Raw genomic sequence first — 13001 nt, forward strand, 5'->3', positions numbered from 1 at the left:
ATGCGCTCGAGGGCTCTGAATGCAACTAGCATGCAAATGCATGCTAAACAGGGCTAAACATATTCATCCCCAGTGATCAGCGGCCAGCGCGCCAAAGATTGGGTTGCTGGCCACAGCAAACCCTACGCCAGCTCCGAGCTGGCGTTAGGGTTTGCAGATCATTGGAGAGGAATGGTGAGCCCTATCCAGCATGCATTTGCATGCTGGCAGGCCCCCATTCCCCCAACAACAAACCTGCCAGTGACGGGGCTGGAGGTTTGGCGGACCTCCAGTCCCCCCGACGATCCCCCCCCTCCCAGGTTCAGGGAGAGCTGAAGATCTGGTGAGTCTCCAATCCCCCCCTCCCCAGTGACAGGGGCTGCGGACCTCCAGTCCCCCACGATGATTCCCCCCCCCAGGTTCAGGGAGGGCTGGAGATCTGGTGGTGTATAGCCCCACCCAGCGCATCCCAGGATACAGTGGGCAGGGCTGGGCGCCGCCATTTTGCGGCGTCGCAGGAAGAGGAGGGAGGCAGGCTACCCTCCTTCCTCCAGCACACAAGGTAGGGGGGACTGGACCACCAGGGACCCCTTGCTGGGGGACTAGGGGGGGCTGGAGACCCACTGGATCTCCAGCCCTCCCTGAACCTGGGGGGAGGATCGTCGGGGGGACCACCCCCTGTCGCTGGAGGGGGGTTGGTTGGTCGTCCACTAGGAGGGCTGGATTGTCAAGGGGACCGGAGGTCCAGCGGACCTCCAGCCCCCCTATCGCTGGGGGGGGGGGGGTTGGTTGGTCGCCCACATGGGGGGGACCGGAGGTCCGCCAGACCTCCAGCCCCCGTTGCTCGGGGCAGGGGGTAGTTGGGGCCTGGTGGTCCCATGGACCTCCAGCCCCTGTGTTTGACAGGTTTGGGCTTTTGACAGCCCAGACCTGTCAAGCAAGTGTGGGAGGATTGTGTTGAGCGCAAGGTCAGGCACAATTCTCCTGCACTTCTATCCCATGATGAGAGATAATTGCGTGCTTAAATTTGCCTGCAATTATCTCTGATCGTTGGTGCGGTAAAGCCCTGCGCTGTTCTGGCGCTATTTTAGAGTGCTGTTTAGAACAGCGTGGGGCTTTTGATCATCTGCTTGTTTATGTCTTGCACTGCTGGAATCGGAGGGAGAGGTCAAACTAATGTAACTCACCTTCAGCCAAATCCAATTAAATAAATAAATGCTCCATTTACAACTTCACTGAAACTTCCCATGACTAAAGTGTCAAGAACTCCCCAAGCCAGAGAATACCTGCCAGATAGTCTGCAGGTAAAAGGTTCGTCCCAGTTATCCCAAACTCTGGGGTAGATGCATCAAGCAAACGTAAAAAAATCAGAAACGTTAAAACCTTTACCGAATTTCAAATAACGAAGCATGCTCCAAAAACACAGCCCCAAAAAGTTTGGTGCGGTATTGGAAAGAACGATGCACCAATCCCCGTCGCTAATCGGCTCGTAAAGCATGCGCAAAGCAGCCAAGCGTTATGCTGGCTGCTCTGCGCATGCCAGAAACGTTCAAAACACAGTCAAATCGCAAGCACATGGCTCCCAAATCAAAATAAAAATAAAAAAGGATCGGGAGGGGGCAAGGGCGCTCATCAGGAGCGTCCTGTACGGACGGCCTTGGCCCCCCCCCTGCTGCTCCCCACTTTCCGCCGCTCCCCCCACCCCGAAAAAGCAAACTTCTAGAAGCCCCTGCCCCCCTCCCTTCCTCACTACTCTCTCACCTCAGCTCCGCCTCCCGACATCCTCCGTCCGTGCCCCGCCCCCTTTTGGGGTCGTCGCCGCCATTCCCCTCCTCCATCGGGCCCCCCTTCCTCTTACCGGGCCCGTGCAGCGCCTCTCTCCTCTGTCCGAAGGCGCTGCACGGGCAAGAAGAAAGCTGAATCAGCTGATGCCTGCCTTCGCCTAGCTTCGATAGAGCGTCTTTCTCCTCCTGGGCCCGCCCCTGTCTGACGTCAGTAACCTACGTAGGTTACTGACGTCAGACAGGGGCGGGCGCAGCAGGAGAAAGACGCGCCATCGCGAAGGCAGGCATCAGCTGATTCAGCTTTCTTCTTGCCCGTGCAGCGCCTTCGGACAGAGGAGAGAGGCGCTGCACGGGCCCGGTAAGAGGAAGGGGGGCCCGATGGAGGAGGGGAATGGCGGCGACGACCCCAAAAGGGGGCGGGGCACGGACGGAGGATGTCGGGAGGCGGAGCTGAGGTGAGAGAGTAGTGAGGAAGGGAGGGGGGCAGGGGCTTCTAGAAGTTTGCTTTTTCGGGGTGGGGGGAGCGGCGGAAAGTGGGGAGCAGCGGGGGGGGGGGGGCCAAGGCCGTCCGTACAGGACGCTCCTGATGAGCGCCCTTGCCCCCTCCCGATCCTTTTTTTATTTTTATTTTTTTATGTGTTTTCTGAGGTCCTTTGGACCAATCACAGCGCTTTTAGCTCTCCTAATGCGCTGGGATTGGCTCAAAGTTTGTTTATTTTTTCACTTAACACTTTTTCCTGGCACAGAGCTGTCCTAGCGAGAGGTCCAGACCTCTCGTTAGTTTTCCTGCCTTTTTCCTGCGTAAAGGCAATCGGAAAAGGTTAGTGCATGTCGTTTCAATGGGGTTTTCACACTAATTGCTCATCTCCATTCCGTTTTCGTTAGCTGCTACTACCGTCGAAAAATAGGCTTTAGTGCATGGAAAGGATCGGAAATTCTTCCTAAAGGGCTCATTTAACGATGAAAAACGTTTAATGCATCTGGGCCACAGTCCCTGTGCATTGAAAATATTATTCTCTGGTACTTGAGTTTAAAAGGGAAGATGAAAGCTAAATGGGCGCTTTAAAATATCTCTTTGCTGATGTTTTGATTTGACAGATTTGTTAAAAATTATAACAGTAAGCATTGAAGACAAAGGCGATAATAAAAGCAAAGTTTTTGACATAGCTGTGTGTTTCGTACAGTAGCTACAAACCACATCATACTTATTACTTTTGAAGTCGTAAGCTCTGTCGAGCAGGGACTGTCTCTTCATCTTCAAGTGTACAGTGCTGCATACATCTAGTGGCGTTATAGAAATGATAAGCAGTAGTAGTAAGTCCTAGAACATTGGTCCAGCAATGCTAGGATAAACCAGCTGTTCCATGGCAGGCTGTATCCACATATGGAAAAGTGAGCCCCACGTAATGTACATTTATAATCATCCCCAGCCCCTTTTCATGAGAGATTATTTTTCTGTTCCATTCTTTCAAATAGATGTGAACACCAGTGGCCTTTCATTGGGCTTTTCTTTCATTGTGTAGTGATAGTATAGCATTCCACCTAAAGCAACTGAGAAGAGTGTTTTTTTTTAAATATTTTTGCTTTGAAAGTCATGACAGGCCCAGCACCAGAGTATAGGCTACTCCAAAACCAATCACCTCTGTAATTTGAAAAACTTTCACCTAAAAATTTATCCCTGATATTCAACCCATGCCAGCCGCTGTGGGCTTTTTATTCCTAGATAGCACTGGGAACCATATACCAGCCAGCACTGAATATCCAGCTATAACTTGGCTGCCACTACTTATCCGGGTACTGGGGATATTCAGACTGCTACTCAGATAAGTAACCAGATGAAGATAAGACAGAGGTGGCAACTGGGTCCTGCAGTACATCTCCATCACCCTTCTCTTGCATTTTGACAGGTTTTGGATATCGGAGATAGTTTAACCATTCCAGATGAGTTTAGCGAGGAAGAGAAGAAGAGTGGACAGTGGTGGAGACAACTGCTGTCTGGGGGAGTGGCTGGTGCCGTGTCTCGCACAGGTACAGCACCACTGGATCGACTCAAAGTCATGATGCAGGTGAGTTGCTGCTGTGTAACATACCTTAGAACTTCAAGGGCACTGTTTCAACTGCAAGAACTGAAAGCTTGGATAAGGCCCCAAATTCGAAAAGAACATAAATATCAACTATTTATATTGTTTTTGAAGTAAATGTAATTTGCATATTGTTTTGCCATTGACCATCATACATATGAGATGCAGTGTATACAGCATGTTGGATGTTATGCAAAACCAGAGCTGTGTGCCTTATCTACAGATATAGCTCATTAAATCAATTTCAGTTACCATTCAGAGTCAAAAGGTGTGTGCATGAGGTCTTCAAAGAGCCTTTTTATTGGCAAGCAAACATACCTTGTAGAGCACTGTGGAAACTATCCTTAAGAGATTAAATGTTAGAGCTCTTTTGATCTGGCTCTGAGATAACAGGGCAAACAATTAGGTCTATACATTTAACACATTAACAACATGGGCGGTAAATGCTTAACTAGCATTAAACATTTTAACGCATTCCTCTGTCTCCCCATCGCCCGAATCCAGCTTTGTCCCGTCTTGTCTCCTTGTCTTGTCCCTTTCCCACTGGCTTACTCATTTTTAGATGGTATGGAGCTTGTGTGCCGATCCCCTGCTTCTCTCTTCACCGTGGCTATAGCAGCAGTAAGCAAAAGACAGGCGCAGGGATGTTCCCCTCTGCATGCTGCCGCTGGCTCTGCTGGACCCAGAAACAGGAAGTTAGTTATAGATGGTCTGGAGCTCATGCGCCAATCCCTTGTTTCTCTCTTTACCATGGCTGTAGTGGCAGCAAATAAAAGACAGGCGCAGGGACGTTCCTCCTCTGCTGGAGCTGGGGGAAGAGACAGGGCAACTCAGGATATTGAGGATGAGGAAAGACAGCAACGCTGAATATGGGGATGAGGTGAGACAGGGCAGTGCACACTATGGGATGAAGAAAGACAGCAACGCTGAATATGGGGATGAGGTGAGACAGGGCAGTGCACACTATGGGGGGAGTAAAGAGAGACAGAGCAGTACACACTATGGGGAGGGGAAATGATGGGGCAATGCAGGATATAGGGGAGACAAAGCAATAATGGATATTTGGGGGTAGGGAGAGCGAGGTGGGGCAGTGAGAGATGATGGTTTTGTTTTTTGATAGTGGTGGTGAGGAAAGGAGGAGAGACAGAGTGATGGTAGATGGTTGGGGGCAGGACTGACAGAATAATGTTGAATGGTGATGGTGTAAAGATGGGTGATACTGAACAGTGGAGGGAGAGAGACAAAGGTGATGCTGGATGGTGAGAAGAAAGAGAAGAGAGATGGGTTGATGGATGATGGAGAGAAAAGAGCAATGCTGAATCATGGGTGGGGAAAGAGGGAAAAGAAGAAGAGAAAGGGATGAAGAGGGATAGATGTGGAAAATGGGGGATGAAAGAAAAAAGAAAGAAAGAAGGAAGGAAAGGAGATGGTGGACATGAACAGAAGGTAGGAGAAGGGAAATGCACATAGATGATAGGGAAAGGAAGTGAAGGAAGGATCTGCAGCCGATGGATGGAGGGAAAGGGAAGAGTTGGAAACTAGATAGACTTGAGAAGGATGCAGAAAAATGGAAGAAAGTTGGATGTGAAAGATGGATGTAGGGCAGGGAGTGAAGAAGAAAGGAGAGAAAAGATAGTGAATGGACAAGAGGTCTTGGAAACAGAGTTCAGAGCACAGAGACAGGGAAGTAGAACCAAAGATAGAGAACGAGATGATTAGAAAAATAAAATCACCAGACCACAAAGGTAAGAAAAATGATTTTATTTTCAGTTTAGTAATTGAAACATGTTGGTTCTGAGAATTTACTACTTGCTGTCTATATTTTGTACTGAACATGAGGAAATGTGAGTGGGGATGTTTAAGCGATCAACAGCACGATCAAAAATTTTAATCACGATTAATAATGCGGTTGAGCCTTTTCATCGATGAACAGCCCTTCAAACAATACAGCAGTATTACCCTGCTGATTGTTCTAACGTTTCCACTGCTATGGTACACTGTTAATTTTTTGTTTGCCTTCAAATTTTCTCTCATCACCAAGGTTTGCTGGGAAACCCAAACTGTGGTGATAAGAGAATCCTAGGAACCATTTTGTCTGTTAAAACAAGGTAGCTCACATGAACCTAATGGGCGTTGAGGGCATGGTAGAAAGTCTCCTTTTCTACCATTGGGGCTCTTGGGAAATGGTGTGGAACTAGTTTTCAGGGTTAATGCAAAAAAGGAGAGGAGGAAAAGGAGGACAAAGGCATCCTGCAAGTTGTTTTCTCATCTCCCGGTTAATTACATTTGAATGACTAATTGATAAGATGAGAACATATGAGTAGCCATACTCGGTCAGACCAGTGGTCCATCTAGCTCAGTATCCTGTTTTCCAAACAGTGGCCAAGCCAGATCACAAGTACCTGGCAGAAACCCAAACCCAAATCGTGGCAACACTCCATGCTACAAATCCCAGGGCAAGCAGTTGCTTCTCATGTCTGTCTCAATAGCAGACTATGGACTTTTCCTCCAGGAATTTGTTCAAACCTTTTTTAAACCCAGATACGGTAACTGCTGATACCATATCCTCCGGCAAAGAGTTCCAGAGCTTAACTATTCTTTGAGTGAAAAAATATTTCCTCCTTTTTGTTTTAAAATTATTTCCATGTAACTTCCTTGAGTGTCCCCTAGTCTTTGTACTTTTGGAATGAATAAAAAATCAATTTACTTCTACTCGTTCTACACCACTCAGGATTTTTTAGACCTCAGTCTTATCCATCCTAACCTCTTTAGCTTTTCCTCATACGAGAGGAGTTCCATCCCCTTTATCATTTTGGTCACTCTTCTTTGAACAATGAGACTTGTTGAGATCCCAGTTCCCCTCCATTCTTCCTTCTCAATACAAAATGAAATATTCAGTTCATGGCACATTTACAAGCTGTACTAAATGGGGTCAAATTCCAGCAGCCGCAACGATCATATTAACTTAAATGATGGGGTTAGTGTTTAATACATATATCCAGCTCTTCTGAACATTCACAGGGCAATTCTATAAACTGGTGCCTAGCCCTATGTGCCATTTAACGTGCATCAGAGACACCAGTAATTTGCAGTTACACACATATGTGCACTAAGGTCCTTTATTCTACAAAATTGCTCCTAAATTTACACTTGCATAATTTATGCACCTATTAAACTCACAAATTTAGGAGTGGAATTTATGCTCCTAAATATATATTTAGGAGCATAAATTATACTCCTAAATTTGTGAGTAGGAACATAGATTACATTCAATATTTAGCAGCATTTAGGAGCATATTCTGTGTAGAATAAGGCCCTAAGTGTTAGAGAGTGCATAAGTACTATAGCATGTAGCTGCAAGGGTGGATACATACGGGTGGAGCATGGGCTTTGCCAAGTGATGCATATGACTTGTGTTATCATTTACTCACATTGCATGGCACACTTCCACGCCAACTTATACCAGCCGTTGACCTGGTGTAAATGGGCACATCAAAATGGCTTTACGCTAGTAGCCTGTAATGGCTTAGGTGTCTCTAAGTGTCCTATTGTGGTGCCATATTGAGGTGCCCCTTAGAAGCACTGAATATGTGCAATATGGTTACTATCACTGCCACTGTATATTTAGTTTAGGCCTGATGTTTGGCAGGTCTAAACTAAATGCATAAGTTATCCATATAGGGCTAGATTCTATATATCACCCCTAAAAAAAATCAGCGCTTGAAAAAAAAGTACGCCTAGGCGTAGGGAATTTCCATGCAGTTTATAGAATATGCCAAGTGTCCACCTGCATGACTAAATTTAGTTGCAGAAAGTTAAGCTAAGTAAAACTTGGTGTAAATGCCGACACCTAAATTGGGCACGGACCGACTGTACTCTATAACGGGCTTAGAATTTAGAAATGCCCATGATCTGCCCATTCCACACCCATGGCCTTGCCCCCTTTTCAAATACGTGACTTAGAATTTACACACATCATGTTACCGAATATGCTTAGACAGTTGTGCACATAAATTCTAACTAATGCCAATTAGTGTCAATACTTGTTAATTGGCAACTATTAGTGCTGATTAAGCTGCTCGTGCAAGTCCAGAATACAGCTTAGGTCACACTATATAGAATCTGGGAGATAATGGCTAAATATCGTTGCTATCCAGATAATTTTTGGGATCTGTCCTTGGTCCACCCTCTTTAAAGCAAAATACAAGAACTAATGTGATTAGCAATAGTGGCTGGCAAAATGTGGGAGTTTCTCACATGCCCTGTTGCACAATAACGATTCTTCTGGTTTGGTGCTGTTGGTTTCAGGTTCATGGTTCTTCATCGAAGATGAATATAGTAAGTGGTTTTAAGCAGATGGTAAAAGAAGGAGGCATCCGATCCCTTTGGCGAGGAAATGGAGTCAACGTAGTTAAAATTGCACCAGAAACTGCTATGAAGTTTTGGGCCTACGAGCAGGTAACATGGGTCCCACAATTTATCTTCACCTTGAGCTCACTTTTTCACTTGACTCAGACCATTCACAAAATCAAGGAAATATTGTGGTGTTGGGCTTTGATTAAATACTTTCCTTCTTTCATATATGCTCTTTAGCCTGTATACTGCTTTGTAATGTACCCGAGGAAGGTGCTACATTGAATATAATAAACCATGACCACATTTGGGCACTTTTCAAGGGAAAGGACGTGCACATGGCAAGAAGGTCAATAATGTGACCTATATAAGAGAAGTACACTGGATTCAGTGGTTTATTTTGAATGCTACATCATGTAGCCTAATGGTTAGAACCAGGGGAGCCAGTGTTTAAATCCCACTGCGGCTCCTAGCGATCCATGGGCAAGTCACTTAACTCTCCATTGCTTCAGATACAAATTGTATACCCTCAGGAAAATACTTCCTGTACTGGAATGTAACTCACCTTGAACTTCTGAGAAAAACCATGGGCTAAATCCAAATCCCTACATTCTCCAGAGCAGACTTCTTTTTACATTGTCAGGATTGTAAGATGCCCTTGAGGTGGTTTACATGTTATATTTGCCTGTTGGTGAGTTTTACAAAATGGTCAGAAGCTTAATCATCCTTTGAGTAGATCCAGGGTCTCTCGACTGTTTGCAAAGATAAGAACCCAATTAACTGATACCACATTCTGCAGAAAGAAATCAAGAATAAAATGTTTTTATATAACCCTCAAAAAGAGAGAACTTTTATTTAAAGCTTTTTGAAACTTTTATCAAATCAGTGATACAATGTAATTTAAATTGTTCCAGGTTCAAAAACTGCCAACATTAATAGATACTGGGGATTATTATTCTTAGGGATAATGTCTCGTTCTTTCTTTTTCTCTCTCTTTCTTTTTCTCTCTCGTTCTTTCTTTTTCTCTTTCTTTTTCTTTTTCTCTTTCTTTCTTTTTCTTTTTCTCTTTCTTTCTTTTTCTCTCTTATCTCTAGCTTTAACATCAGATCCCCAGCTGAGTCCTAAGACTTTTTGGTGGCAATTCTATGCCTCCTGTTGGGTGCCTTGATGCTGTGCAGGGAGCACCTATGCTATAATGGCATCTGGGTGTCTGGATTCTGTTAGAGAATACTACTGTGACACAGTGTTGACACCCCTTACACTTCACCTGCAGGTGTATCTCCACCCACAACCCCCTCACAAATATGCACTATAGTACTTAAAGCATCTTTAAAGAATAGTGCTGAGGGCTGTAACATGCAAAAGTACAACTTTTTGGTGAATATATGCTTGCAAAGAGACATGTGATACTGTCCAGTGTCTCTACCCAAATTTCTCAATATGCTTGAATCAGTCTTTATAGTTTGCTTTCTCACAGTTTACCATCTTGTTTGGCTATATTTCCACAGTACAAGAAATTATTTGCTTCAGAAGGTGGGAAAGTAGGAACGGCCGAAAGATTCATAGCAGGTTCTTTGGCAGGAGCAACAGCCCAGACCTCCATCTATCCCATGGAAGTAAGCAAAGCTTTTAGGTGTTTACCAATTCCTACCATTGCACACTTATATAGAGAATTCTAAGGGCCCTGTTTACTAAGCCACCTTGTAGGTACGCTAACATTTTAGCGCACGTAAACGCTAGAGACGCCCATATATTCCTATGGGTGTCTCTAGCATTAGCTTGCTTATTGCGTGGCTTAGTAAACAGAGCCCTAACTGTTTTACTAAACCTTACCTGACATACATTTTGGTCTGAAATTTCAATTTTTTTTCTTTCTAATACATGGACATCTATAATGTACTGTAGCCTGAAAAGTAAAGCCTGTGGATAATACAGGTATGTTTAGCCAAAGCAGTGTATGGGTAATTTTAATTTAGGGTAAAGTCATTTGTCTTTTCTTGTACTTACACCTGAACTCAGAGCAATATAGCATGTGATGGTTCGGCATAATAGCTCGGAGGCAGCACTGCATATTGTTGTATGGAAGATCTGGGTATGAATCTGCTCTTGTGCTCTCCTCCTGAGAGAGGCCAGGCCTGGGGATGCTGTATAAGTACTGTTGCATAACAGTGGCCAGACATGGTACCTGCATATTGATTTCTAGAAAAAACAGTGGTCTTTCGGCTCTTGGCTGAGGTCTGCTGCTGTGATAGGTAGGCTAGATGGGAAGAAGAGGATTAAAATTATGGATAACTAGTATAAAAGGCCCGTTTCGGTAGGCAATGAAATGGGCGCTAGCAAGGTAATCCCCCCCCCTGCAGCGTCCTTCCTGTCTCCCCTGCCCCCCCTGCAGCCACCCATCTGGTCTCAGGACCCCCTCCCCACCAACCCTCCTCTGCCCCTGCAGCCACCCATGTCCAGTGACTCTCCTCTCCCCCTGCCCCCCTGCAGCTACCCATGTCCAGCGACCTTCCTCTCCCCTGCCCCCCTGCAGCCACCCATGTCCAATGACCCTCCTCTCCTTTCCCCTTGCCTCCCCTGCAGCCACCCATGTCCAACGACCCTCCTCTCCTTTCCCCTTGCCCCCCCTGCAGCCACCCATGTCCAACGACCCTCCTCTCCCCCTGCCCCCCCCTGCAGCATCCCTTCTGTCTCCCCTGCCCTCCCCTGCAGCAACTCATCTGGTCTCAGGACCCCCTCCCCACCTCCCTCTTCCCTGCTCCCCCTGCAGCCATCCATGTCCAGCGACCCTCCTCTCCCCCTGCAGCCACCCATGTCCAGTGACCCTACCCCCCCCCCTCGGGCACATCAACCCCCTCGCCACCCGCAGCCGCCAATACTAACGCTGTCCGGCCGCTGCTGCATCTCCTGTTGAGCAGCAGCGGCCGGTACAAAAAGAAAAAAGCCCAAAAAAGATTTTAAACCTGAAACACGGCTCCGTAGACAGCCAGCTGGCATTGGCTGTCATCTCTGCAGCTGCTGCTCCTCTCCCCTCTGACATCGCTGCGCTCCTCCAGGGTCTTCCTGCAGGGGCAGTGACGTGGAGGGGAGAGGAGGAGCGGCTGCAGTGAAGACAGCCAATGCCAGATGGCTGTCTACGGAGCCGCGTTTCAGATTAAAAATCTTTTTTTGGCTTTTTTCTTTTTGTACCGGCCGCTGCTGCTCCACAGGAGAAGCAGCAGCGGCTGGACAATGTTAGTATTGGCGGCTGCGGGTGGCGAAGGAGTTGATGTGCCCGAGAGGGGGGGGGTAGGGGCTTTGGTGATGCGCTGGGGAGGGTCTTGGGTGATGGGTCGAGGGGGGTAGGGGCTTGGGTGCTGCGCCGGGGCGGAGGGGCTTGGGTGTTGCACCGGGGGGGGGACACTGAGAGCTGATTGTTAGGCAGGGGGAGGAGTACTCCTCCCCTTGCCTTGGAATCAGCTGTCAGTGACATCACTGACGTCAGTGCATTCTAAACTGCCTAGCAGACCACCTCCGAGGGAGCCACGGTCCCAGGCACATTAGAACGTTGGAGGTGAGAATTATTATATAGGATAACTAGGACAATTGTAAATAAAGGCTTATGGTGGAATAGCCGCAACAGAGCACAGTTCTGATTGAGCTGGAAGTAGAATGTATGATGTCATCTCTTTGTGTTATGGCAGTTGCCCAATAGAACATCAGCTTGTAAGGTTAATCTGAGTACAGTGATACTGCAACTTGTAGAATGGCTAGCCATTAGCATCAAAGGCTGTACTGCAAGTTCTAACAATGCCTTGTGATCCTTTTATATCATTGCTCAGGTCCTGAAGACTAGATTGGCTGTGGGAAAGACAGGGCAGTATTCTGGAATGTTTGATTGTGGTAAGAAGATTTTGAAGCGAGAAGGAGTGAAAGCCTTTTACAAAGGTTACATCCCCAACATTCTAGGCATCCTTCCCTATGCTGGGATTGATCTGGCTATCTATGAGGTAAGCTTTTTGCTCATGCAACTTTTGCATTTCAAATAATGGATGGAAAACCGTTGTATTCTTCTAGCCTCCTTGCTGATTTCTATAAACTTTCATTAGTTGTAACAGCTTTACAGAAGCACATAAATTCTATCTATTTATTTAATCCATTTATTTCTTGCCTATCTAGCAATACTAAGCAGATTTTAACTGAATGGCAGAAATCACACTCAGAATCAACAACAAAAATACAGCAACAAGTACAAATAAAATAATAAAACTGTTTTAAAAATAATTTGCTAAATTTAAGAAGCACACAACAAAAAAAGACGAGGCATTCCAAAGTTGAGGACCAGCCATTGAAAACACCTGAGAATGTGGGCAAACTGAACACAACTCCTTATATGAAAGAATCTCAAGGTAAATATGAGGATTGTCCTGGAACCAGAGGTGCACTTAACTGTTTAGGAACACCATTCCTGAAAACCTTAAATAATAACAAATATTTAAAATGAAGGCAAAAGAAGACAGATCTCCAAAGCAAACCCTGAAAGCTAGGGGTAATATGTATATAATTTATTTATTACATTTGTATCCCGCACTTTCCCTCTAAAAGCGGGCTCAATGCGGCTTACATAGTAATAGGTAACACAGAATTTTGTTATGTAAAGTAGGAAATTAAGTATAAACATAGTAATAGGATGGATGGGTAGATAGAGACAGGTGATAGAGAGGAAGGTAAGGTGGGAGATAGAGTCTGGGTCAATGTCGTTTTCTCTTCGGTATATGTAAGGAGATGGGTTCATAAGATTAATCTGGATCCTTTGGGTAGGCTT

The 13001-nt window shown here is 46.0% G+C and overlaps 1 protein-coding gene across 2 annotated transcripts in view; it reads left to right on the plus strand.

Moving 5' to 3' along the window:
- The window catches only part of SLC25A24 (solute carrier family 25 member 24), a 97239-nt gene that overhangs the window by 53531 nt on the left and 30707 nt on the right, over positions 1-13001 (plus strand). For both annotated transcript variants that reach the window (XR_003942403.1, XM_030205502.1), the window contains exons 5-8: positions 3671-3829; positions 8153-8302; positions 9706-9813; positions 12019-12186. Coding sequence is in view for 1 of the 2 variants with exons in the window: in XM_030205502.1 (XP_030061362.1) it covers positions 3671-3829; positions 8153-8302; positions 9706-9813; positions 12019-12186 (585 nt within the window). In the remaining variant the exon portion in view is untranslated. The remainder of the gene's footprint in view (positions 1-3670; positions 3830-8152; positions 8303-9705; positions 9814-12018; positions 12187-13001) is intronic.

The sequence above is a fragment of the Microcaecilia unicolor genome, chromosome 6 (assembly GCF_901765095.1).
Source record: "Microcaecilia unicolor chromosome 6, aMicUni1.1, whole genome shotgun sequence".
Lineage (NCBI taxonomy): Eukaryota > Metazoa > Chordata > Amphibia > Gymnophiona > Siphonopidae > Microcaecilia > Microcaecilia unicolor.